This window comes from Ctenopharyngodon idella, chromosome 3, assembly GCF_019924925.1.
Source record: "Ctenopharyngodon idella isolate HZGC_01 chromosome 3, HZGC01, whole genome shotgun sequence".
Lineage (NCBI taxonomy): Eukaryota > Metazoa > Chordata > Actinopteri > Cypriniformes > Xenocyprididae > Ctenopharyngodon > Ctenopharyngodon idella.
The window spans coordinates 24,566,867-24,594,520 of NC_067222.1; the positions used below are offsets into that span (position 1 = coordinate 24,566,867).

The 27,654-nt window shown below is 35.8% G+C and overlaps 3 protein-coding genes across 3 annotated transcripts; 1 reads left to right on the forward strand and 2 right to left on the reverse strand.

Annotated features, from left to right (window-relative positions):
* The first annotated feature begins 5,325 nt into the window (after positions 1–5,325).
* LOC127509043 (serine protease 27-like) lies at positions 5,326–7,862 on the forward strand. The gene is made up of 6 exons (XM_051887469.1): positions 5,326–5,387; positions 5,906–5,926; positions 6,027–6,195; positions 6,304–6,566; positions 6,678–6,821; positions 7,236–7,862. The coding sequence occupies exons 1-6, from the start codon at positions 5,333–5,335 to the stop codon at positions 7,262–7,264; spliced, it is 681 nt and encodes a 226-aa protein (XP_051743429.1). The 5' UTR covers positions 5,326–5,332; the 3' UTR covers positions 7,265–7,862.
* A 2,709-nt stretch (positions 7,863–10,571) lies between these two features.
* hirip3 (HIRA interacting protein 3) lies at positions 10,572–19,376 on the reverse strand. The gene is made up of 8 exons (XM_051887467.1): positions 19,189–19,376; positions 18,515–18,635; positions 16,247–16,406; positions 15,536–16,159; positions 14,755–14,912; positions 12,236–12,386; positions 11,230–11,328; positions 10,572–11,083 (listed from the first exon to the last, which is right to left on the reverse strand). Exons 1-8 carry the CDS (start codon positions 19,254–19,256, stop codon positions 10,890–10,892), a joined length of 1,575 nt encoding a protein of 524 aa, XP_051743427.1. The 5' UTR covers positions 19,257–19,376; the 3' UTR covers positions 10,572–10,889.
* Positions 19,377–19,752: 376 nt separating this feature from the next.
* kctd13 (potassium channel tetramerization domain containing 13) lies at positions 19,753–26,590 on the reverse strand. The gene is made up of 7 exons (XM_051887468.1): positions 26,399–26,590; positions 24,664–24,940; positions 23,592–23,761; positions 23,382–23,468; positions 21,765–21,817; positions 21,130–21,325; positions 19,753–21,029 (listed from the first exon to the last, which is right to left on the reverse strand). Exons 2-7 carry the CDS (start codon positions 24,902–24,904, stop codon positions 20,778–20,780), a joined length of 999 nt encoding a protein of 332 aa, XP_051743428.1. The 5' UTR covers positions 24,905–24,940; positions 26,399–26,590; the 3' UTR covers positions 19,753–20,777.
* Between the last annotated feature and the right edge of the window lie 1,064 nt (positions 26,591–27,654).

Sequence of the window (27,654 nt, forward strand, 5' to 3'; positions counted from 1 at the left end):
ATTTCAATAACCTCAACATTTTAAGGCAACCAGGTAACTTACTTTTTTAAGTTAAACCAAGAATTATTTTTTTTATGGTGTGGAGGGCAAGTATGCAGTATTCACCTTATTTTGCACTGCGGAAGTAAGTTATTTTCTGTGAATGTTTGATTTGTGATTCATTAACTGCTTTAGGTAAATAACTAGAACAGTGGTCGCCAACCCGTTGATCGGTAGATCTTTATCACTGTCCCAGTAGCTCCTGAAAATAACAGAAATATGAGTACAAAAAGACATTACATTTCTCCAGTCTTGTACTGTATTTTTTTTATTTATTTTTCTGTTATTTTCGGGAGCTACTGGGACAGTGATAAAGGTAAGCAAAGAGGAGAAAATTCTGTAACAGGCAGAACAGTTCACTGTTGACGATGCTCGAATATAGGAAGAAAATATAAATATTGAGTTGGGGGTGAGGGGTTATATGAATGTATCTCTGAAGGGAACTTACTGTCTTCAGAAAAGTTTCGAGGGCAATGGCATTTTATTTTCCTCTTACCTCCGAATAAAGTAGCTATTTATAACAAAGTCCCTTTAAGACAAGTCATTTCACTCGGCGGCCATCTTTGAAACGCCTCTCGGGCATGCAAGTGTAGCTCCTATCTCTCTGAATGGGGAAACATCAAATTCTTTAAAGCTGTTCGCCAAGCTTTCGATTAAATTTAATATTTGAAATCACCAATGAAATCTGCCAACTGTCTCATAAATTTTGTTTCTGAACGCTTGAATCATGACAAAAAAAAGGCATTTTTTCAGGCTAGATCAAGCTACTGCGCGTCTCTATCACAGACTGTAAAAAAAAGGTCTCTATATCTTCTAACGGCCGCTGCAGTGACGCGATGACTTTACCAATCGGCGATTGGCTCTTATTTAGAAGGCGGGACTTATTCCGCCATATTGCGCGTTGCACATTCTCCCATTCAAAACAATACGAGTGACGCGTCTTGTCTTGTGGATAAGGGCAGTGCTGCTTTGTTTACAGCGGTAACCAAGGAAACGCTGTATCACTGCTCTTCCATAAGCCCCACCTGCTGTCAAGGAGTGAATTTGCGTCTCATTCAGCCTGTCTGCTGCTTTTGTTTCATGCTTTTTTGTGTGTAGCATAAAATTTCACAAAGATAAAGTAAGACCGTTCTGTTTTTGCTTTAAATCTTGAAATCAAATCTAATTCAAATCAAAAACAACTGCTCATGCAACGTGTGTAGCATCTTTGTTTGGATTGTGATTAAAATGCAGTGACTACCTCTAATTTTAAATGGCTAGATATTTTTGTTTATAATGATAATAATATCTGCAACCAGTATCGGAATCGGCCAATTTGCTTGTAAAAATAAATAAATAAATTAGAATCTGAATTGGCCATGAAAAATTACTAAATACAATCTGGGCTGTCTTTTTCTATCAATTATTCAATAGGTAGATCCTGTCTTTCATAAAGGTTGAGGTCAGGGATCTTGGGCTTAAAAAGGTTAGTAACCACTGAACTAGAAGAATAACAAAGTGCAGTAAATGGTAAAACCAGTGTGTTTATAATTAATGACAGTACATAAAGTAATAGTAATATGGTAAGAAGTAATATGGTTTGCAATATCAAGCAGCATAACAAGCTGTTTTGTACAGCTAAAAATAACTGGAAACGTATGAGACCAGAAGCCAATTTAGAAATGGCTGCGCCTGCTCTTACATGAAAAATAAGGTGGATAGGAAGGGTCCAAAAGTCTGTTAATTGGGGATTCAAAATCTAATTTAAACCTGGAAATAAGAGAACATCTTAGAGAAAGTTCAAAATGAAACATTATGATGGAAAAAGATGAAAAACAATTCACATTTCACATGACAGATCATGTGACTTTAAAAATGCACTTTGGATCATCTTAATGCTGGAGAACAAGATTATCAGGTTTTACACAAACCTGATCTCGTGCAGCTTGAGTGTTGCTCTCATTAAAACAAAAGAAAGCATTCAAATACTTAGACATTCTGAAATCATGTTCATATTTTAACTCAACTTTTGTAATAAATATAAATTGTATTAAATTAGAAAAATGCAAGATAAAAGCATTTTAATCTTTAAAGCAAATGGTAGGGAATATATTACTAACACAACAAGAATAATACTAATGTGCGAATAATTAAAAGAAAAATTACACTTTGAATCACTTAAGTGACTGACTCTCCTGTATCAGAAATCATTTTAGTGGTTTTCTTCTTTCATGCATGAAATTAAATCATGGACACCAGAAAGCAAGCGCTGCCACATCCACTTTTTTTTTACTCCTCTTGGCTTTCTTTGACCACAGCTTTCTTTTCTTTTCATTTTTTACAAATGGATATCAGAAATGTCAGCCTGAGGCCTGAATATTTGAGATTATACACATACCAGTGCACACATAAACACACTATATTTACTGTTCAACAGTTTACCACAGAAATGTGCTGAACAGTGTCTAATTTTATTGGGTTCCCAACAGAGCTGAAAAAAAAGTTACCTCAATAATGCACATAATGATGGGCATGTTTAAATTAGTTTGATACTGCTTTGTTTCATTGTGATACTGTTAGTCTGTGATGTCCTTTTTATGTATGCATGTATACAAATTCTTTTTTTAATGATTTAAGTACCTGTTACAAGTTTGCCAATTTGTTCATTGATTAGATCAGTTCATTTCTTCATTTGTCACACGTGTTTAGGATGCATGAGGCTGAGTATATAATGACAGATTTTCATTAAAATCTGACAAATAAAAAATGTACTGTTGCTTTATGTACAATATTTCTACCTTTGTTGAGACAAAAGGCCTCCAGCGGTCCTTTATATTGTCAAAAACAATTATATAGTGCCACCCAGTGGATTTTTTGGGTACTTCAATGACCTATTATTAATTGTAAGATATAATAGTTCTGTAAATATATTTGCTAAATCATATCATACCATAATCATACAATGCCATTTTAAAACTAAAGGGGCAAACAAAAGTATTTGTTGACAGTTAGGTACTCACAACTGAAGTTCTGCACATGCATCTTTAGGAGCCAAGTTGGCTATCCAGTTAAGACTTTGAGCTGAAAAAACATTGAAAGAATATTTTAATCTCGCATCGCAAGACAAAAAGAAAGAACCTGCAACACACTGCTTTAAGGACCCGGTCCATCAAAGTGACGTTTGTAGTCTTATTACATATTATATTCATAGCTGAATCTAATGAAAACGCATCAACACCTGGCGATTCATGTGGTAAAGTGAGACTAGATCGTGATCCAATCACAGAGAAGAGGGGGGAACATTACAGTAAATCGCGCTGCCAGTGGTGATTAAATCTAATGATCCGTTAGCTCATATCACATTAAACTGTGCAAATTATTATTATTGTTAGGCCTATATTTAGTTCTCAAATTGTTAATGCTAACAACATCAGCATTGTGCGACTATGTGTATTTAGTGTGTATTAGTGTTATCTGTAGATTTCAATTTCTAATCTCTAATGTTAATTTGTCTTACCATTCAATCCGCCATCAAAATGCTACGTCTGCTGTGAGAAAAGGCTATAAATGATCTGCCACCTGTAGCATCTTCACATGCAGATAGCCTACTAGTTGGGACTCCTTCTTTATGTAAACAGATGTGACGTAATGATGGAAAGACAAACGGTGGCATGCTCAAATTTCCCGCGGAAACTTACCAGTACCACTCAAATTAGAACACATTATTACAAGCTTATCGGTAAGGAGATAGTTTTGAACACTGGTTGGTTATGTACTTGTTCAAAAATTGATTTTGGATCATTTTTAACCAAAAAAAGTTACGGTCTGCAGCTTTAAGTCAACATCATAAAGAGATTTAGCACAGAATATGACACAAAAGTAGTTTATTCAGTTGTTTTCTCCACTGATCGCCATTCTGAAAGAACAATGGGATCCGGTGTTATGCAATTCTTAGTTAGAGATGGGGGGGTTAATAGGTACTTGCTATCAAGTCGCTCGCTTCACCATCACAGATGATTCCCTACAGGTTGCCCCAGGATGCTGTCCATTTGGCCTGACACTTCTTTTCTTGGCCTGGCAAGAAAAGAAGTGCAATTTATTGACATTTATATTATGCTATTAGTTGTTGTTGTTGTTGTTTCAGAAACATACAAGTGCCCATACTACACAAGCAATTACCAGGAAATGCATACCCAGACATCATTCCGGTCATTATTAAATGAATACCGCATATGCACACCCAACAGATAACATTAACTTCCCGCATGTATCACTTGGCAAAGAGAGTTAACCATGTGCTGGATGTTCACCCATATGCCATCAACACATTGTTCATGAAACACAAGAAGAACCAGAGAGGGGTGGCGGTGGGGAACGTAGAGCTATTAAGTAAACTTTCCCATATAATTGAATGCAACAATTTATGCACAAATGGATTTAAAAACAGTTTACATAGAAATTAGTTCTGCTTGTATTTTATGAATAAGGCCATGTGTTTAAATAGCAGGAGAAGCTGTGAATGTAAAATTAAAGCCACTAACCTTTGTCTAACCTTTGTCGGTCTATCATAGACTCTATTGACAAAGGTTGAATAAAAAGGTGAATCAAAATAAAAGGAAATGTCAATATTGTGATTTATAAATAATTAACATGCCATTATATAGGTAGACCAGAGCCCAATTTATTGATGGCTCATAAAAGCATGAAACTGACTTTTCCTGTAATTTTAACTTTCTTATCTGCGAAGAAAATCAGAGATAAACAGAAATAATGTGAGGAGTGTGTTGTAAACATGCTCCTGCTTTTGAGAGATGACATATGGGGTGAAGGTGCCATAATTAACTGCACTGTTAATAATAATAAAAGCAGCACATTGAGTGGAACAAAGGGCTAACTACCTATTAAATGCAGTTAAAAACCCAAATTCAATTTCTTGTAAAGGTTTTTTTTTTTAACAGCATCTTTCACTCAGGGCTGCTGACAAAATTTTCATAGTTACACAGTAACATTTTCTTTGTTCATAAAACATGGTAGGGCATTATAATATGACAATAAGCAATTAATTTATACCCAGTATATACTGTAAATATTCTATTTAATCAAAAATCCTAAAATGACTGATAGTAATAAAGTGATTTGTTTTGATCATCACTGGTCTCCACACTGTAAATACCAACAACTTCCAGGGGAAAAACATCAGGTGGGGTGGAGGAAAGAAAACTCCTGATGAATACAGGAGTACTTCTACCTCACAGGACATTAGAGACTTGACAGAAGAAGAAACAGCAGTCACAACACACACCAGAAGAGAAGTATGAAGTTTAACACAGTCTTCTGTGTGGCTGGAGCCATACTGCTCAACATAGCAGGTACATCCTCAAATAATTTGCTTTTGTTAAGTTACCTATGTTTGTTTTTAAAGCATGTTAAATATTTGACTGAAATAGAATTGAATACATTAATAAAGTTTACTTTAATATGCACAAACATATATGTGAAAATGGACATTTAATTCAAGAAAAATTAATTAATAATTTAACAAAATAAGTCATAGAATAATAATAAATAAATATTCAAAAAATCACTTGAATAGCTTGTTGAATAGCTTTGGCCATCTAAAATCTATAAAATATGTTATTAAAAAAATAATAATTTCTGATCAAATACAAAAAACTCAAAATACAAAAAAAAAATAATAATAATAATAATCAAAATAGCTTATATTATATAAATTATATAGTAAATATATTTGCTGAATATGAATCCTGGTTACTTTTTAGTTCCTGGTTCCTTATCCAATTTTGACTGATCTGAAAATGCAGATCAACAGGACTTTAACAAAGAACTGAGTATTTGATTTTTTTTTTTTTTTTTCCCTCCTATATAGGCTGTCTGGGTCAATTAGATGGTAAGTTTTTACAATTCAAACTCATGTTCAGTCACACAGAATGTTTTGTTTTGAATGTGTTGTACTTGAGTAGACAGGGAATTATCTTTTCTCTCATCAGTATGTGGCGAAGCCGCCCTCAACACCAGGATTATTGGAGGGCAGAATGCGACAGCAGGGTCTTGGCCGTGGCAAGCCAGCATTCAGAATGCGTCCTCTGGACGCTATTTGTGCAGTGGGACTCTAATCAGTAAAGAATGGGTTTTGTCTCTAGCTGACTGCTTCATAGAGTATGGAGTGCCCAAGTTTAATATTTTCTTAAGTTTTTATATGAATTTCAAGTGTCCAAGTACCATACAGTCTATAATAGTGTAATTAAATTGTTCTTGTATTTATAGCATCCCTGCGTCTAACCTTCTGGTGTACTTGGGACGTCTGACCCAAAATGGTTCAAACCCACATGAGACATCCAGGACAGTGATCAAAGTCATCAAACATCCTAAATATAACAGTCTTGACCAAAAACTAGCACTGCTCCAGCTCTCTTCACCTGTGACATTCACTGATTACATTAAGCCAGTGTGTCTGGCTGCTGCTGGTAGTGTATTTGTTGATGGTACAGAGAGTTGGGTCACTGGATGGGGCACGATTAGTAATAAAGGTGAGGAACATTGCTTCAAAATCACACTCATTCAAGGTGTCACAAAAATTAACTAGAAATTATGAAGGATTTTATGTTTCCACTGATCAATATATTTATATTGTGTGACAGTACTCAAGTTTCCTGACATACTGCAGGAGCTGGAGACCCCTATTGTGAACAACTTTGAATGTGATGCTGCCTATGGAGGCATCATTACAAACAACTTGATATGTGCTGGATTTTTAAATGAGGGAGGGAAAAGCCCCATGTGTGGTAAGACATTTCATCATGCACTTTTTATCCAAAACACATGCTTTTCCCCTACAATTGTGAGCAACAAGAACTGTCATTTAATCATATAGGTCACAATACTAAAATACCGACCCAGATCTTTATCCATTTGTCTACTATAAAAAAGTAAGTGCCATTTATGAAAAAAAAAAAAAAAAGTTGTGCCGTGTTTGCAGGTAAAAAAAAAATGGAATCAACATTATAGTTTATCAACATTTATCAACAGTTTAAACAGTATAAATTCACTTCCAAAACTGTAAAATTGCATGAAATGTCCTGTTAGATTTATTACAGTTTCTCTTGCCATTAAAATTATGAAAATTAGAGTGTATTTCATATTCACGTCTTTAATAGTTGTGTAATATTGTAGAGGTGTAAAAACGTATGTTTTTGCAGGGAGATGGTGGAAGTCCACTGGTCAGTAGGCAGGGCTCCAAGTGGATTCAGTCCGGAGTTGCAGTCTATTCGGGATGTGGTCTACCCGAATATCCTGCTGTATACATCAGAGTGTCTGAATATCAGGACTGGATCAGCTATTACACAAACAGCAGCATGCCTGGATTTGTCCCATTCCCCCTTATTCTTTATATCGGAGATGGAGCCTCAATCATCCTCTTCTCATTTTCCCTTGCTCTCGCATTCTCCATCATTCCTCTCATCTTCTTTCATGTTTTTTAAAGATTGTGTGAGTCATGATCACTTTATTGATATGGTTCTGTAATGATACAAATGATACACATACATAGGTGAAATAGGTGTTTCTTTTTGTAATATCTTCTTTGATAGAAACTTTCGTATTGATTAGATTCTGGGATAATAATTATGTTTATAATAAAACACATAAAACTTTGATATAGTTCAGCATTCTCTTAAAAAAGAACATTTACTGACAGGATTCATTACAAATGCACTGCATTAAATTTTATTCAAATAAATAGCACCTGTTACAATGTGATCATATATATTTTCCTGTATTTTCCTTGAACTAATCATTTACTATGTTAAATAAACAAAATACAAATGCAAGAATTATTTTTCTGAATGCTTTTTTATTATCTCTATCTATAGTACTGCTTTAATCTATTTCCTTTTGCACTACAATTTTGTTCTCATGATATGTTTTATATTTAGCACTGTGGTACTGTGTGGAATGACATCTCATTTCCTTGTTTATCTCTTCCCATAATGGGACTTGAACTTGAATAGCATTAACTTGGTAACCAAAACTACTGAAGGAATGCAACTTAGCAGGTGTCATTTGGCACAGCATTATGAAGATTGGCATAGAATTATGGTGATTCACCAAAGTGCATGTGACTTCATCCATGACCCACACAACCTCCACAACCAGTTCCTCCAGCTCATTATTTTAGCTCAGCCACCTTCAGTTTTATGGATTGGCACAAAATGTAGGCCAATACCAAGTAGAATGATGATATTTTAATGGCAATTCACATGGAAATTATAATCATCATTATTATTATAGTGAATAATATTTAATTTATATAACAATATGAATATACAAAATGTAGTTCATAATGTATGTCTTTTCTTCACTTTCACACAAAATTGCAGTGCGCTGTATCTTTTCTTTAAGATTAAAAAACAATAATTAGATGGTTACAGCTTTTTGATGAAGATGAAAGAACAGTTCATTAAAAAATATATATATATTTTCTTTAACAGAAACTTTAAAGGTCCAGTGTGTAAATTTAAGGAGGATCTATTGACAGAAATGCAATATAATATACATAACTATGTTTTCAGTGGTGTATAAAGACCTTACATAATGAGCCATTATGTTTTTATTACCTTAAAATGAGCCATTTCTATCTACATACACCGCGGGTCCCCTAACATATTAAGTCGCCATTTTAAACAGTAACCCTAAATGGACAAACTGCTCTACAGAGCGTGTTTGCTTGACTGGCTTCTCTCTTCTGTCTCAGACAACGACATCTTTTATCCTGTGTTGGTCACTGTAACTTCTCTGTATTGCAATTCGCAACCTCACCGCTAGATGCCGCTAAAATTTACACACTGCACCTTTAAAATAGTAGAATCATCAGGATGGTTTGTAAAACAGTTCATTAATTTTTAAAAACATCTTTAGTTTGCAATAATCTATAAACCGTGTCTTATACAGTAGGTGGATTTGATATTTGGCCAAAATCTGAGGCACAAAAGTATGCAGATTGCAAAGCATCCAGGAAATAAAAGTTTTCCTTTAATCATTCACATCTCTGTGGGAACCGACATTTGAGACTGGCGAGGCACAATTGATGGGATTTTTTACAGATGCACTGCATTCACTATATTAAACTTTATTTCTGTAATCAAAGCTCACATAACCAATCTGGTCTCTGTATCGTAATCAGATCTTTTTCCTTTAAAAATCATCATTTACTATTCACTGCATAAATAAAATTATTTTTAATAAATAATGTAAGAATTAATTTTGAGAATGTGCTGTGTCTAATCTACTCAAGCCTTTTACATAATTCAGAGAAGAAAAAAAAAAGACATGAAAGGGAGAATGTAAAACATTCTATTTAATAATTCATATGTAATTTTACTTTCAAAGCTGCATAAACCTATAGCCTACACCTTTGAGACACTTATTTCAAAGTACAAATTGAACTTGATTCAAAGCAAAATTTGTGATAACATGACTTTATTTCACTTATATTAGAGCTAATACACCCAAACTACTTAATCGCCTCGACAATGACTTTTCTTTAAAAAAAAAAAAAAACAAATAAATAAATAAAATGTTTGTGAAGAATTGTAGAACCACTGACTGAACCAGATGTGAGACCAGCAGCACAGTAGTGTGATATAGGTAGCGTCGTTTTGACCACCAGATGGCCACAAGGTAGGCTACACCATCACCATGTTGAAAAGCTTTGAGACAGACCTAAATAGAGATCTCAGTCCTCTGTTATCTTCTGTTACAGTTGTTGACAGTATTATTGTAGAGGTGTAAATAAGAACTGTTTGTATGCAGAATGACATTGGAGGACCATTGGTCAGTAAGCAGGGATCCCAGTGGATTCAGTCCGGCATTTTGATTTTTGATGCAAGCTGTGATAATAACACTTCTGGTCTGTACATCAGAGTGTCTGAATATCAAGACTGGATCAACTCTCACATAAGCAGCAACCAGCCGGGGTTTGTCTCATTCCCCTTAATTTAGAGTGAAGACTTCCACAACCTCCTCTCATCTTCCCTTGCTGTCACATTCTCCATCATCACTCTCATCTTCTGTGTAAGTTATGGACCTTAAATAAAGTTGACAGTTTCTTTTAAAGGTCTTTCTAGTTTTTGACAAACTTCAAAATTGATGTGGTTATATTCTGGGGTCATCATCAACATGAAAAAGCTTAGAACATAAAGCATTTTGGAAATGAAAGTTTCTCTTCACTCACATCAATCTCTTCATTACAAATGCATTCACTTTATTAAAAGATTGCATTTTATAATACTACTTCATATCTCAAGAACTGAATTTCTGTATTGAGCTCACATAAGCAATCTAATCTCTGCAATGTAATCAATATTTCCTTTTAGAACATGTATTAAAGAAGGCAAGAATTCATTGTGGAAATGCTCTTTTCTTTGTCTACATTGTGAAACACAAATACTCAAGCCTTCAAGTCAAAGCACATTTCTGAAATAATTTATACCAAGTCAGCAAAAAAGACATGCATAGAAGGGAGAATGTAAAACAGATTCAATATACATTATTTTATTTTCAAAGCTGCATGAACCTCATTGTACACATTTGGAACACTTAAATATGCTTCAAAGTACAAACTAACAGTTATAAAACACATGAAAGAAGAGAACAAATATATTGTAAGGAAATCCAAACACATCCTACAATCATAGAGGATGTACACATAAAATTCCTTTGAAACGTATAGACTGATTCATTAGAGCAGGTTTAACAGTTTTTAAACAGTTTGTTGTAAAACTGAGAGCAGGTGAACTTATGGAATGCACTGTATAATGCTGGAACAGACTGCAGGATTGCAAGGCACTTTCCATCTAGTCACTCTCCCCATCGTCACTGATGATTCCCTGCAGGTTGCCCCAGGCTGCTCCTCTCTTGTGGCCCGTGTTTGTGTGGCTCTCCCCGCTATCTGAGTCCGAGTCCACAACACGTTTATAGCCAGACGGGGGAGGAGAGGCATTTTGTGTGGGGGGCCATGCTGCTGCTGCTGCTCTCCTTTTGGGACGTCCTGGTGAACAAAGCATCATTTCATTAGTTTAGGACCGAACAGGATAAAAATTACAATTTTAAAATTTCCAGGTATTCATGCACATAGGAATCCTTCTCCCTTGAATTCAAATGTATCTTAAGAGATACAGTATCAAGTGTCATTACCCTGAGTGGTGATGATGTTGCTGACATCCAGCTCAGCCAGTTCCTGTGCTTCTTCTCTCTTTAGTCGAGCTTTCTTACACTTCTCTATGGAGGGCTGACCTGGGACGGACATATATAATGGGTAATAAAAGTCTCTGTACAAAAATTCTTTGACATAAATAGGGCCATTAGAACTCAGTTTCATTTTGTCCCAAATTCTGTTAGCTATTTTGTTTTATTTTTTATTAAAAATGGTTTAAATTGTAATAAAAATCATGTCTAATCAATTTAATTCATAAAACTTTAACAATTTATTAACATTTTAACAATAATACGGTCTTATGAAATGTGTTTTGTCTGTTTTGCATGTTTTGTATGTGTAGTCATTCACACAGAGACACGCAGAACATTAAGACTTCATACAGGTGCTGGTCATATAATTAGATTATCAAAAAGTTGATTTATTTCACTAATTCCATTCAAAAAGTGAAACTTGTATATTATATTCATTCATTACACACTCTTTGTGAATCTCCCAGCCTCTTTTGCAATGACCTTTTGTGTCTTGCCCTCCTTGTGCAAGGTGTCAATGGTTGTCTTTTGGACAACTGTCAAGTCAGCAGTCTTCCCCATGATTGTGTAGCCTACAGAACTACACTGAGAGACCATTTAAAGGCCTTTGCAGGTGTTTTAAGTTAATTAGCTGATTAGAGTGTGGCACCAGGTGTCTTCAATATTGAACCTTTTCACAATATTCTAATTTTCTGAGATACTGAATTTGGGATTTTCCTTAGTTGTCAGTTATAATCATCAAAATTAAAAGAAATAAACATTTGAAATATATCAGTCTGTGTGTAATGAATGAATATAATATACAAGTTTCACGTTTTGAATGGAATTAGTGAAATAAATCAACTTTTTGATGATATTCTAATTATATGACTAGCACCTGTATGTAAAAGCAGTCTTACTGGTGTTTAATTGTGTGTGTGTGTGCTCCCCCGTGTGTCCTCACATGCACACTAACCTTCCACACCCAGCTCCTCCAGCTCTTTTTTCAGCACAGCCACCTTTGCCTTTACTGATCGGCAGCCGTCTAACAGCTTCTTGTAGTTCCGTCTCACACCACAGAGGGCGATGTAGCGCTTCAGCCTGGACACAGCCTTATTCTCTTCATCCTGACGGTGAAAAATTATTAAACTCAGTTATTATAATAATCACTATCTTAGTAATTTAATAATTTCTTAGAAATAAAATCAAAAATTAGGCTTAATAAGGGGAATATTTTTCTGACCATTTATAAACATTTAAAATACAAGCAAATTTAAACACATTCTCAATCTGAGCAATTCTGGCTGTTATAAATAAACATTAAATACAGAAGCAGCCTTAAAAAATCCACAAAATATAACACAAAATAAACACACCTCTCCGAGTGTGTTGTTAGATTACATAGCTTTCCACTGTTGTCTGCCATTTCAGTTGTTGGGAGATGTTGGGAATTTCTTTGTTTGGTATTTACAGGGTTTTTTTTGTTTGTTTGTTTTTCTCTCCATCAAAATCCATTTTGAATTAGAGAATACACTTGCCTCAGAGAGAATGAATGCAGACATATGAGAGCTACAGGTCACTACTGTGTCTGTAAAGGCACTAACCATAACAAATGGTTTAGATTTTGCTAGATTTCTTGTTACAACTTGTTTCCACCACGGAATTAAAAAAATTAAAAAGGTAACTGCGACTTTCTCACAAATGTGTGATATAAAGCCGCAATTCCGAGTTATCAAGTCCATTTCCTTGAGGAAAAAAAAAAAAAAGTCAGCTCACATCTGACATTTTCTAGCAATTGTGAGGTTTATATCTCGCAATTCTCACTTCTTTTCTGAGATTAAAAAAAAAAGTGAGAATTGTGAGATAAAAAGTTGCAATTACCTTTTTATTTTATTTTTTTTAAATCCCTGGCAAAAACAAGCATTAATACTTAGCCAAGAACAGAATATTGTAAAATGTCAAATGATAGATGACAAAATTCACTACTGGGTATTTTGTCCAACATTTTAAATATCTGGAGCATTTTGCTCCAAACCAGAAATATCATTCAAAGGTTTGAGGTCGGTGAGACTTCTTAATGTTTCTGAAAAAAAGTCTCTTATGTTCACCAAGGCTGCATTTATTTGATCAAAAATACAGTCAAAACAGTATTATATTATTATATAACAGTATATTATTACAATTATTACAGTTTCTAATTGAATATATTTTAAAAATGTAATGTATTACTGTGATAGCAAAGAATTTATGAAACATTTCTTACAATTATCAATGTTGAAAACAGTTCTGTATAAACTATGTATTCTGTATAAACTGCTTAATATTTTGTGGAAAACATATAAAGTATAAAGGAAATACAAAGTTCAAAAGAAAAGCACTTATTTGAAATAGTAAAGACATTTATAATGTTACTAGGGATGCACCGAAAGAAAATTCTGAGCCGAAACCAAAAATTCTAGATGCACTTGGCAGAAAACTTTTTTTTGATTATATTTTTTTTTGTTAATTGTATTAACAGACTTTTTAATGAAATTCAATATTTTTAATGATATTGAACCTAAAAAATACAAGCCAATAAAATAAAAGAACTTTTATTGAAAATAACTTACTAAAATTGGACAGAAAATATATTAAATTGGACAGAAAATTAATATTAAATATCAATAGGCCTATTTTATTCTTTTAGTTTATGCAACAGGATCAGATTTAACAGATTTATTTTTTTGACCAATTATCCAAATAATGTATAGTCCAACAAAGCTATTATGATCAGAGCATGTGAGCAGAGCATAGTGGGGAGCGGATCGGTGAACGAGAGGGTAGCGTCATTTTACCAATGTTGCCCAGCATGGCTATGCCACCACACCATGTTACAGCACAATAGGGCTATTGCAAACAGAAACAAATATACTACTACGTAAAAAACTCATGCCGCCACATTATTTGAGCAGACTTTGCTTTACCGATGAGCAAGAGTGGAGCGTTCGCATGGGCCGTGAGCAAACTAAGCAGAGCTCACTTGGATAGAGCGTAATATTGAGTGTGAAGTCCCACCGCGCAGTGATAACAGCTAGAGCGAGAGTGAGAACACTGAGCTGGAACCTGAGAGCTGAACACTGAGGGGCGGGGCGGCATATATTTTCGGCCATTTTTCTCTTTCAACCAAAAACCAAAAATGCCATTTTCAGCCGATATTTTTCGGTGGCCGAAATTTCGGTGCATCACTAAATGTTACAAAAGATTTCTGTCATTTTTGACTAATGTAATGTATCCTTACTAAATAAAAGTATTGATTTCTTTAATGCTTATGAAAAAAATGTTCCTGACCCCAAACTTTGAAACAGTAGTTTATGTATGGCTGAATCAAAGCCATGCTGATTTTCAGAGTAACAGCACTCTTGCTTGTTTGATATTGCTTAAATATAACAGACAGCAGTGAAAATAAAAAGTTGTTTGTGTGTTATTATAACTTTTGAGTTCTTAAATTCATCTTGCCTTTCCTCTGGCTGTGTTTTCCCTATCCCCACTACGTTTTTTCTTTGTCTCGCTTTTTTCCCCCTCCTTCTTGCCCTTCTCTTGTTCCTCCTCATCCTCCAGTGAGGGAAGTGACGAGGAGTCCGAGTCCTCTGCTGCCTCCTTCTGGTTGTCCTGTCCTGAAAAAGAAGAGATTAAAGGGTTAGTTCACTCCAAAATGAAAATTCTGTTATTAATTAATCACCCTCCAAGACTTTCGTTCTTCTTCTGAACACAAATGAAGATCTTTTTGATGAAATCCGAGAGATGTCTGTCCGTCCATTGACTGCCTTTGCAACTACCACTTTGATGCTTCAAAAAGTTCATAAAGAGATTGGAAAACTAATCCATATGAATCGAGCGGTTTAGTCCAAATTTCCTGAAGAGACTCAATCACTTTTAATGATGAATAAATTTAATTTAGGCTTTTACTCACATGTAAACATTGAACATAAGCAAAAGCTCACCCGAATGTGAAAAAAAAACGCTCGATTCAAATGGATTAGTTTTACAATCTCTTTATGAAATTTTTGAAGTGTCAAAGTGGTCGTTGCAAAGGCAGTCAATGGACGGACAGAAATCTCTCAGATTTCATCAAAAAGATCTTCATTTGTGTTCTGAAGATGAACGAAAGTCTTACGAGTTTGGAACGACATGAGGGTGAGTGATTAATGACATAATTTACACTTTGGGATGAACTAAGCCTTTAACTAAGTAGAAAGGTTTAAACGTGCACCCTCTTTGACCTCTGAGGGATTCTTACCAATTTTCTCAGTCTCTTTAGAGGATAAATGAGCAGCATCCTCTCTTTTATCTTTCTCCTCTTCACTGTCTCCAGGGCTTTCATTTTCAGAGTTGCTCTTGTTTTTTGTGTCCTCGTTTTTCTCCTCCTCACTTTCAGAGCTGCTCCCAAACACTTCTCTCTCCACTTCTTTCACAAAATCCCTCTCTACTGGCTTCTTTTTTCTGACATCTTTTCTTTTGCTCTGTGTCTTCGCTTTGCTCTTCACTTTATCATCCTCAGAATCACTCGCAGACTCGCTTTTTGCTGGTTTATCACTGGTTTCCTCCTCACTGTCTGAATCCTCTTTCTTTTTCTTTTCTTTTGATGGTGGTTTTTGCCTGGCCTCCTCCTCATCAGAATCCTCCATCTCCTCCTCTTCATCACTTTCTATCATCTTCCCTTTCTTCTTCATTTTCTTTTTCTTGTCATTGTCCTTTTCTTGTGCGTTTTGCTTATCCCGTCTCTTATTCTGTGGTTTTCTGTTAACGTTCTTTTTCTCTTGCTCCTCCTCACTGTCTTCACCCGTGTCTTTATCACTTCCAGCTTCTTCCTCTTTTTGCCCTCCCTCATTCATAGCCTTCTCTATTCCAGAGTCAGGGGAATCTGTAAAAGAGAGATTATAAAGTTACTCACGCAACATCCAATGAGAAAATAAAACAAGGACAAACTCCACAAGTACTACACAGATACCTGGAGAAGACTCCCCCAGCCGTGATCTCTTTGTCTTTCCCACCATTTTATTCTCTTCATCCCCATCATCATCTTCGTTGTCATCATCCACCCTTTTCCTTTTGTTCTGGCTCTTTGACGTATTCACAATATTAATAAGAGGCTCATCATCACTGCTGGCCTGAAAATTGAAACAGGTTTCCTTCGTTAAGCCTCAACTTCAAAACATTACTGACAAATCACACTGTTCATGTACACCATATTATCAAACAAGCTTTTGTTCTTTTTTGCATTTTTGTAAAGTTTTAAATATAAAATATCAAATCATTTGGCAAAACGTTGTGGTTGAGACTCTTAGAATAGTGACACAAGGTATTTTTTTAATTAAATCTTAATAATAAGTGCAAGCAGTGGTCTAAACTGTGTCCTTCTTCATTCCCAAAAGCATCATTAACTGACTCAAGGAAAGTAAATTTCAAAAACATTTATTATGTGTATTCATTCAGATTATAGTAGAGATTAATACTGAACTGAGTTCTTTTTGGTGCCTTATTGGGCCTCAACAGTCTAATGCACATACTTATGTGTCAAAATGCCCATCTTTGTGAGTACCCTCATAAACACAGTCATTTATGTCTTAAGTGAATGCAAACATTTGAGAAAGAAAGTATATATTAAGGCATCTGTGCATTCGATCTTAAAGGATTAGTTCATTTCAGAATTAAAATTTCCTGATAATTTACTCACCCCCATGTCATCCAAGATGTTCATGTCTTTCTTTCTTCAGTCAAATAAAAATTAACGTTTTGAGGAAAACATTCCAGGATTTTTCTCCATATAGTGGACTTCAGTGGGGTTCAACGGGTTGAAGGTCCAAATTGTAGTTTCAGTGCAGCTTCAAAGGGCTCTACGTGATCTCAGACGAGAAATAAGGGTCTTATCTAGCGAAACAATCGGTCATTTTCTAAAAAATAAAAATGTATATACTTTTTAACCACAAATGCTCATCTTGCACTAGCTCTGCGATGCGCCACACATGACGTAATCACATTGGAAAGGTCATGCATCACGGTACCGCGGTACGGCGAAAAACTCCATCTCATTTTCTCCTCCAATGTCGTTGTTTTACCTTTTTTATGTAAAGGCCGTTTGACTTAGTCTTTGCATGTTCGCTTTGTAAACATTTGCTCTGCCTATGTCACGCGTGGCCTTTCCAACATGATACATTGGTAACCGTGGAAGTCCACTATATGGAGAAAAATCCTGGAATGTTTTCCTCAAAAACCTTAATTTCTTTTCGACTGAAGAAAGAAAGACAAACATCTTGGATGACATGGGGGTGAGTAAATTATCAGGAAATTTTAATTCAGAAGTGAACTAATCCTTTAAAGTGACACCAGCATAATACACCTGCTGTCGTCTGTGTCATCAATGTTAATCAAACAACAAAAGAGAGAAAATCTCTCACTGCTCTTGACTGAATCACTTTTTGTAACTTTAATAAGAATAACATATATTTAATATTTAATTTACACAGTGAAGACTTTGCAGTGTTTTTGTACATTACTTTATACAATTTATATAGTATATGTAGTATTTATGTAGTTCTTATTTCTAGTGCTTATTTCAGGTAGGTCTATTTAATTTGTGTCTTTGTTCTATTGTAGTTTTGTCCTATTGCTTGTAATAAGTTCCTTTGTTATTATTTTATCACTGTTTGTCTTCAGTGAGCTTTTTTTAAACTTAAGCTAGTATTAGTTTGTTTTTTGTTTTTTAAATTGGTGATGATAATTAAAAAAATTCAACATCATAAAAACCTTATTTAATGCAAAAATAACTGATATATATCGTTATCGTGAAATAAAATTACTCGTATTGTGATTTAAGATTTTGGTCATATCGCCACCCCTATGTGTAACTTAATTTATTTATAGGAAAACATGCTGATAAAAAGATAAAATGCTTAGCAATGTTACAATTCATTCCTGTCCATGAAGAAATAATCTCCAATCAATTTTAACCACTTTATGAGCACATTTCACCAATAATTACTAGCGCGCTCACTCATGTTAAACATGATTATAACATTATTTCTTTAGAAACAATGATTTTTCGGCCAACTTCAAAGCCTTCTTCAGATGACCAAAGACCTTCAATTTGTTCTAAGACTTTTTTTAAAGTGTGTTGGAGTTTGCAATAATAATAATAAAAGGGCAGCGCTTAGCAATGGGATGTTTTCTGACAGATGAAAGATGGTAAGATCACATGACTTTACTGTCTCTTCCTCACCTGCATCTTCAAAAGTTCCTCCTCGACAATTTTCTTCATCAACTGCCTGTCCTTGGGGCTGAGCGATTCTCTACCCACTCTCTCCAGGTATCTCCTCCGCAAAATGCCTAAAGTCAGTGTACTTGAAAGGTGGCAGAGAAAGTGAATTAGACGTGCAGATGGACCAATAGAAATCCATGCTAAATGTCACATGACTTAACACTTTACATATTTTGTGCTCAACAAAACACAAGCACACTTTCACTTAATAGTGGCTTGTTCATGGATATGATGTGAAGGCTTAGAGACATTTTTGTGTCTATCTGCCTACTACTGAACTATAGGATTCCCTTCAGGCTCTTTTAAGTAAGCTGCGTCACACATCACTGTGTCTCTTTACCATATTTATGCGACACATTCAAATTAAAGCAATTCTTATGTGATGTGATCGTCTGCACGCATGAATCCAACACTAACCACCCCTTCATATCTTCGTAATCCGTTTCTTTTTCCTTCATGTCACTCACTAGCTATTTAGTAGCCAGTGTGAGACCTTACATGCGTACAATATTTCTCAAGGAACGAGTTTATGATTCAGCCCTGACTTAGACATAACATAACGTTCTTTGACATGTAATGATGATAACCACCGTTTTAAACAGCACTTTCGACATTTATTTCAACCCGCAATTTACCTTAAGTCCGAACACTTGTGCAGTTGTCTCACAACGAACTCTCGTATCGCGTCCTCTTCTTTGGCCATGTTTTTTTACACATTTGCGCCACTTTTTACACGACTGCGTACTGTGCGTACTAAACGCGACACCCTCCCTTGGCGCGCTTTGCTGTGCTCGGCTACGTTGCTTTACGTCATCACGCACAATTTCCGAGAGACGCGTTTACGTATTATTTAATATTTATAACATCATACCGATGGTCAAAACGTTTCTTTTATCCAATAAAACCGGCTTTGCACTAGATGAATTCGCTTATAAATACGCAAATTAAAACTATTTTAGGTTAGAGGATTTAAACGTCTTTAAATCTTAAGCAGATACTTTCATGACTGATTTGGGGTTTTCTTTTAAATGGTCTTTAAAGTTCAGTAATGTAATATTCGCATATTTACCATTTTAGTATGAATACGTCATTTTGACACTCTTATTATCTGTATTTTTAAGGGTAATTCTTTGGAATAATAGCTTTCATTCTGTTAGTTTATTAAGACAAAACCAAAATAACTTCAAAAACACAAAGAATTTTACCAAAAAGCATTTTTATTGAAAATGTTAATGGTATATTAACTCCATTTGATTAATATTCCAAGACAACATTTGGACGGCATTCTAGTTTAATTGGCAGAATTAAGGAGGTGTTTTTGCTCTAGGGACAGTGAGTGCATACATTTATGGCTTACATTGGTCAATAAAACATTGTTTTATGAAGTGGTTTGTAACTTAGTGGTAACTACTGTCATCATGCCAGGAGTCCTCTTTGTCTAGAAATGATTTTGAATAAAATTATAACATTGTTTTTAGTGCAGATGTGGCTAGAAGTATTTCAATCCTTCTAACCCATTTCTGTTTTAGAATGTGTTCAGTGATATCATGTTAGAAACTAGTGCGATCATTTACTTTTTAAACAGTAACAATATTAGTTTTAGAAATATTGTTTAACATGTCCATCCAAATGTTACGTACCAATCGTGAGGCACAGTTGTGTAAAACTATTTACTTGTTAAGCTTTTTTTTTGCTTTACAAAAGGATGTTTAAAACTGGACCCCCTGTTATCTATGGCTGCAACAAGCTGCGCACATTTGGTCAGTTTCTAAGAAGATCTGACAGTCCTATGCAACATGACACCTCCACCATGTACCTCTCATCACTCTCAACAACTCAAGTCAGCATACATCACAGTTACTATTAAACAATGAAATATAAACTTTCACATGGCCCATACAAACAAATCAGAATAAAAAAAAAAAATTTAAAAAAAAAAAACTTATTTCACATTGAAACTTAAAAAAGTGAAAATTCTGGACAATAAATTAACCGAATAATAAATTAATTTTAACAAAAAATGAAAAAAGGTAAATTTATCTCACAGAAAAAAACAAAACTGTGCCACACTGTGGCAACTTCAGTATTATTTCTAAACTAACCCATAATTACCCTCACCCCTCCTGTTTCAGTGCAGTATTGAAAAGTTGTCTTTTTCACAACCATTCTTTCTATTTTTTACATGCAAAACAACATCGTACCATCAACGTCGTACCATTCTGATTCAGTCTTTGTAAACAGTCTGCTGTCCATGACCCCTTTCATCATGCATAATATGCCTCCGAACATGAATACGCCTCACCCGCCTATCCCCGCCCCCTACACCCGCCCCTTCCTCCTCCGACTGGCCCACACCTGGTGACGAGACGCCCCCTGACTCCAGCAGGGCCATGCCTCCCGAACCCGAGCCTCGCCCATTTTCATAGATCAAAATGTTGAGTGTCTCCTCAAAGATACGAGCTTCTGGGAACTCAACCTATGTGAACAGATGAAGGAAAAAAAAAAAAAAAAAATCAAGTGAGAAAACAGACATATTTATGGACACAGACAAGAGAGTTCAGTTCCCTTTTGCTCACTTTGGTCTGTTTCTTCTCAGTGGCATAAACAATAGAGGTGCAGCAGACTTCAGCAATCTTGCGTCCCTCGCCGTAAAAAGACCAGCAGCATATCTCATCTCCCAACACGTCTTTAATGAACAACACTCTGCCATTAAAGCGCAGCCCCAGCTTATCGAACAGCTCGATGTTCTTCAGAAGGTTATCATCAGAGTTGCTGAGGGAACAAAGGGTAACTTTATATAGAAAATGCACCTCGCGCTCACATTTACATTTATGCATTTGGCAGACGCTTTGATCCAAAGCGACTTGTATTCAAGCTATACATTTTTATCATTCATGCATTTCCTGGAAATTGAACCCACGACCTTGGAGTTGCTAGTGCCATGCTCTATTGTTTGACATACAGGAACAGTTATATGTTTTAAAATCATTTTGGATTTTTCTTACTTCTTTCTACAGACTCCAGGCATAATTACAAGATGTCATTAAGCTATATAGTTTTTGCTAAAAAGTAAGGTGTGGAAATGACAACAATTATTCATTTAGATTCAGAACAGTGTTTGACTAAGTCACATTATGGTTCATATTCTTTCTGAAATGAGAAGGTGGTTTGCTCAGAGTAAACATTGTTTTTTCTGAAATAGCTGAAGTACCTGGTATAGGAGTATTTATTGTTCCCTCTGTTATTCTGCAGTTTCACCACTGGCTGTAATGAGGAAAAGATTATTTATGAAACAAAGACCACTTTTTTCTCCATACTGTACGCCCATATAAGATAGAAGGTTTTATTTGGATCCTTAAAGGCCAGAATACACGACACCAAGATTAAGACAATTTTTTGTGCATTACAAGTTTTCTGAAATGTTATGCTTGAAAATGATGCATTATTCAATTACATGCACTAATTTCCATACATATCCAGAACAGAAATCTTAACACTGGATAAAGCCAGGTTCAAAATTGTTTTATTTTGTTGGCATATTAGTTAAAGGTTTTTATTGAGGGGATTTTGGATCCTTTTTTAAATCACATAAATCAGAAAGTACTGTCAACAGGCAGAATCAAAATCGCCATGTTTTTAGGAATAAAATTATATATAAATCCGGCAAATGATATACAGTATGAACAAACCCCTCGGTAAAAACTTTCAGAATATAGATAGGAATAAATCCAGAGAGTTTGGTGTATTTCTGGAGTGGTGTATTTCATAGTTTGATATAATTCAAAAGTGCTACTGAAGTCGAGATTTCTGGCTTAATGCATGAGGGGGAAAAACTCATTTTGAGAAAATGGGCTTTGAATATATGTATTGTAATTGAAATCTACAGACACAAACAGATAAAGTGTAATAAAATAAACACTTAAATGTGTACATTATGGAGGTTTTCTGTCCACTAGTCAAGCAAAATAGCCCAAAATATCAAAATTAACCATTGCATGAAAAAACAATGGTTTTACTTGTAGTGTCTTGCCTTAAAATCAGAACAGATTTCAAAACGGTAGGTATCATGCATTTGGCAACTTTGTAAATGGTTACTAGAGTTTTCAAAAGTACTGACTTCGGTACTGAAATTTTAAAAATGTGACGCTTTGAGCACTGTTGAGCGGATTCATAAACACCTCTGATTGGCCATTGTGTTCACGTGCTCATCGGATATGCCTAAGACTGGCTACAATGATCAATGATCCGCGATAGACACCTGCTTTCAAATGCTCCTGTGTGTATCTGTGTAAGCGCTTGGTGAAGAGCTTCATTGATGATGATTTACTACGTTTTTACAGCGTTGATAATTGAAGCCAATCACAGACATATCCGATGAGCGCGTCAACACAATGGCCAATCAGAGGTGTTTACGAATCCTCTCAACAGCGCTCAAAGTGTCACATTTTTAAAGATTTCAGTACCGACTAGGTACTTTTGACAACTCTAATGGTTACTGAACACAACAAACTCACGCAGAAGCATGCACCTCATTGCTAGGAAATGTATATTAAATGATAAAAATATGTTCTAAAATCGGCTCAAAAAGTCCTCCTCTGAATGAATGGAATCTGTGTCCATCGTACACCACACAATCTTCTGTGAAATCAGCCAACTCCAACTGCCCATAATCTGCAGACTGGCTCTGACATTTAGCAACAAGCATTGACTCCTCCAGAGTGCAAATCTGTGCAAAAGCTGCATAGTGTATTCCAGCCCTAAGAGATCTCATTTTTCATGTGTTGTTTTGGTCAGAGGGGAAGTGAATATTAAAACTCTGTTATCTCACCTTCCTACATGTTGCTATCATTCTCTGTTCCTCTTTGGCTGAAGTGATCATAGGAATGTGACAACCCCTGCAGACATCTCTGCGTTTCTGCATCAACATCAAAAAAGCCATTAGCAAGTTTGGTTCAAAGAAGCATTTAATTTTTATGCAGACATATGCTTTTTTAGAATACTGAAGGGACAGAAACACAAGTCCAGTGGATCCTCTAACCTGTAATGTGGTGAGGCAATGCTGAACAAGACCCTGGAGCCTGTAGTACTGCGCCTCTTTCAACACTTCCTCCAGCTCCCGTGTGCTCTCCGGCAAAGGAACTGTCCCGTCCCGCAGGAAGTTCAGCACCAGGGAAAAGTGTCTCCCACATCTGTCTAGCACCACCCAGCCTTAAAAGATGAGTGAACACACATTATATTATACACACATCTGTAAATAAAACACATCTATAAGATTTAAAAAAAAAAAAAAAAAAATTAATACATTTATTCAGCAAGGATGTATTAAATTGATAAAAAGTGATAGTAAAGACATTTATAATGTTACTAAATGAGCAAAAGGGCGATAACTATAATGATAACAATAAAGATATAGTTCTAAAAATAAAAAAAGAATAGTAGAGTCCACACCACAACTATAACAATATTGGCACAGAGATTCCAGCGGACGACTGTACGCATACTGCGCAAGTCGACTTGGGCGGAAGAGCAACCTTTGACCCGACGCAATGACGCAATGATGAATGCGGAGGTGTAGAGGATAGAGCAAAACAAAATCAGTCACAAATTAGAAGTCTAAAACAAGAAATTTTAAAGAGAAATGTCAGAGGATTTCGATATAAGATTGGAGGAGCTTAAATTTGTTGCACAGCCCCATTTGTTTGAACCGAGAGAGGCGTCTAAGCTTACGATACTCCTACATCCTGCGTCATACATCGCTTCAGAGGTTACTCATTTGGCGCAAGTCGACGGTTGTCTGCCGGAAGCTAGTTATTTGAATTTATAAAGTTTTAAATATGGATATTTTTATTACAAAAACGCATCCCTTTGCTTAAAAAGGCCTTTATTAACCCTCTGGAGTTGTATGGATTACTCTGATTATGGATGGCTTTTTTTTTTCTTTTTTTTTTAACATGGCCCCCCATTCACAACCATTATAAACATTGGAGGACTAATGATATTTTTAAATATATCACCGATTGTGTCGTCTGAAAGAAGATAGTCATATACACCTAGGATGACTTGAGGGTGAGTAAATGTGTACAACAACACATTCTCATGCTTTTTCTTACCCTCAGAGTCTATGGTGACCTCCGTGCTCCCATCACAAATACTCCTGAGCAGACTGTCCTCCTTGCTGAGCGTCTGGACGGTGGTGTAGTGGAGAGTTCCCCCCACATTGAGCTTCACATACTTACTGCCCGCCAGGCTCCTGTCGGCCTTTCCTTCCCCAACATGGCTGGAGGACGATGAGGCAGAACCGGACATAGTCACCACATTCCCACCAGATGAACCAGATGCCTCAGCAGACATCAGGGGAGTAGAAATCAAATACTGCTTATTTACTGCCTAAAAATATAAAGCGCACAAATACAGAGCGGACAGAATTTCAGTCTGTTGTTACGGTGTCATTCTGAAACTAAGCGGTAAAGGAATAGTTCAACCAAACTTGAATACTTCATAATTGCTTATTCACCCTCATGTCGACCCAAACCTGTATGATTTTCTTTCTTCTATGGAACAGTTTCTAAAGAATATTCTCGTTTCCATTCACTTAATGAAACTGAATGAGGACTGCACCAAAATTACAAAGCAGCACAAATGTGACCCACATGAATCATGTACTATATTCCAAGACCTCTAAAAACATGCGGTAGCTTTGTGTGAGGAACGGACCGAAATTTAGGACATTACCGATTAAAAATCTGCCCTAGCTCTCTTTGGCATGTTCACAAGAGTTCATGAAAAAATGTCCGATTTCTAAACAAACTGACTGTTTCAGTCAGACTCAGACCTTTTGAGTAAATTAGTTGATCTCGTTCACAAAACTGGTCTGAATGCTTTGTTGACAAATCGGACTGATCGTTCAGCAGTTAACAGTCCACTGGAGAGCACATTTTTCAGTGAATAACGTCTGTACGTATGATTTCAAAATAAACAAATGGAATTGGAATACAGCACACAAGTGGATATGGATACTTTAATCATGATTTTTAACATTTCGGAGCTTGACAGCCCAAGACCCAGTCCTTCATTGGATGAAAGTGAGTAAATGTTAATGTTATTTACTTAAAAAGTAAATTATGTCAGAAAAATCTTTTTTGGCTGAACTATTAGTTTAAGAAGAAACAGCAGGACATCAAAGTAATCTCTGGTGATTGCTCACACAAGTTCACAGATGTACAAAAGACATAAAACTTTATGAGGGCAAAATAAACCAATAAATGTTGATACATCCTCAGAGATATGCATGAACAAGGTGACATTATACCATTAAATGTGCACACCTCATGTGACAACCACTGAAACTATTTCAAAGGACATAAAAAAAAAACATCCATAAATCAGAAGAAATACAATATTTGATACATTAAGCAATGTAAGCATTTAGCATCAGTCAAAGAGCCTCTCACTGCGGCGTCCCTACAAACTCAAACATAAGTGAATAACACGCATTTAGCAATAGTCTGGAGGGTTGTGATTGTGAATATCTGTCCACTCCACTGGGGAGGCCACAGGTGTGTCTCTGTACTGATATCAGAGGAAATGGACAGAATTAGGTCAACACATTCAGTAAGATCTTAACTCCAGCTGAGAGATCTCGCTAATCCTCGTCTAGACCACACAAAATTTGTTTCCCACCATTCACTAGTCATTTAATGACTTGACAACTAGCAGTTAAAGTATTTCACACATTTAAAATCTGTATAGTAAGTGTGATGTATGTGTCTTATATTGATAAGCTTATTAGCCCTTGAGCTAGCTCTTGATGACATTGGAGTGGCTGTCAACGAGCGAAACACTCACCGAGCTGGGTCCCCGCGATAAGGTGCACAAAATATAACGTAATCGCTACGGACTGTTACATCTATAACAGTAAACCTGCCATTATTTTTCAACAAATCATAATTTCCTCTGTCGTCTCGCAGCACGACTGTCTTCCTCTTTCTGGCTTGTTGTGGGTTGACAATGGCTGCTCGACCTCGCGCGAGGAGTGTCTTTCGTTGACTGATTGGTCCAAATGAATGTCTGTCAAGCGAGTTAGTTCCGCCCCCCGTAACGGCCTAGTACGTGCGGAATGATTTGAAGAAAAGCTGTGTCTGAATTCAGTCAGTCATGACTCATGGGGCTATTTTATTAGGTCAATGTTTTCTTCTGTAACACAGAATTTATTTTAAGTTTTAAAACCTTTTTTTTCTTTTGTGTCTTGGGAACGTGGAATATGTAAATTAGTGTAATTTTTATATATATACTATGGAGTATTAATATGGAGCTATAACAGCTTCCACTCTTCTGGAAAAACCTTTCTGTGGGAATTTTTGCCCATTAATCAAGTAGAGCATTTGTGAGGTCAGGCACTGATGTTGGATAGGAAGGCCTAGCTCGCAATCTCCATTCTAGTTCAATGGTGTTTGATGGGGTTGATTATCAGGGCTCTGTGTGGGCCAGTCAAGTTCTTCCACACCAAATTCATCCAACCATGTCTTTATGGACCTTGCTTTGCGTACTAGGGCACATGATGGAATAGAAAAGGGCCTTTCCCAAACTTGGAAGCATAGTATTGTCCAAAATGTCTTATTAAGCCCAACCTCTGAAAAACAGCCCCATACCCTTATCCCTCCTCAACCAAACTTTACATTTGGCACAATGCAATCAGGCAGGTAACGTTCTCATGGCATCTGCCAAACCCAGAGTCGCCTAGCAGGGATGAAATATCACGAACTATCATATTGTAAAGATGGCATCCTATCACAGTACCATGCTTGAATTCAATGAGCTCTTGAGAATTACCCATTTTTTCACAAATGTGTTAATATACACACACACACAGGGAATGTGGAATATATGGAATGTATGAACACACACACACACACACATTTCTTGCTATTAGCAAATGTATTAATTATATATTAAGGAATTTTAAGTTTATTATAAATAAATTATATATTATTAATATATAATATGTATATTTATAACTTTTAATATATAATTAATACTTTTGCCAACAGCAAGAAATATGTATTATTATTATAAATCATAAAGATCCATTTATGAAAGACATG

Excerpts from the sequence above, each read along its gene's own strand:
- hirip3 (XM_051887467.1), bottom strand. The coding sequence starts at position 19,256 with ATGGCCAAAGAAGAGGACGCGATACGAGAGTTCGTTGTGAGACAACTG. Across the intron at positions 14,913-15,535 it reads TAAAGAGACTGAGAAAATTG|GACAGGACAACCAGAAGGAG; the intron begins GTAAGAATCCCT and ends CTTCTTTTTCAG. Across the intron at positions 11,329-12,235 it reads GGAGGAGCTGGGTGTGGAAG|GTCAGCCCTCCATAGAGAAG; the intron begins GTTAGTGTGCAT and ends TGTCCGTCCCAG.
- kctd13 (XM_051887468.1), bottom strand. The coding sequence starts at position 24,904 with ATGTCTGCTGAGGCATCTGGTTCATCTGGTGGGAATGTGGTGACTATG. Across the intron at positions 23,762-24,663 it reads GGTCACCATAGACTCTGAGG|GCTGGGTGGTGCTAGACAGA; the intron begins GTAAGAAAAAGC and ends TCATCTTTTAAG. Across the intron at positions 23,469-23,591 it reads ATTGCCTCACCACATTACAG|AAACGCAGAGATGTCTGCAG; the intron begins GTTAGAGGATCC and ends ATGTTGATGCAG.
- LOC127509043 (XM_051887469.1), top strand. The coding sequence starts at position 5,333 with ATGAAGTTTAACACAGTCTTCTGTGTGGCTGGAGCCATACTGCTCAAC. Across the intron at positions 6,196-6,303 it reads CTAGCTGACTGCTTCATAGA|CATCCCTGCGTCTAACCTTC; the intron begins GTATGGAGTGCC and ends TTGTATTTATAG. Across the intron at positions 6,822-7,235 it reads AGGGAAAAGCCCCATGTGTG|GGAGATGGTGGAAGTCCACT; the intron begins GTAAGACATTTC and ends ATGTTTTTGCAG.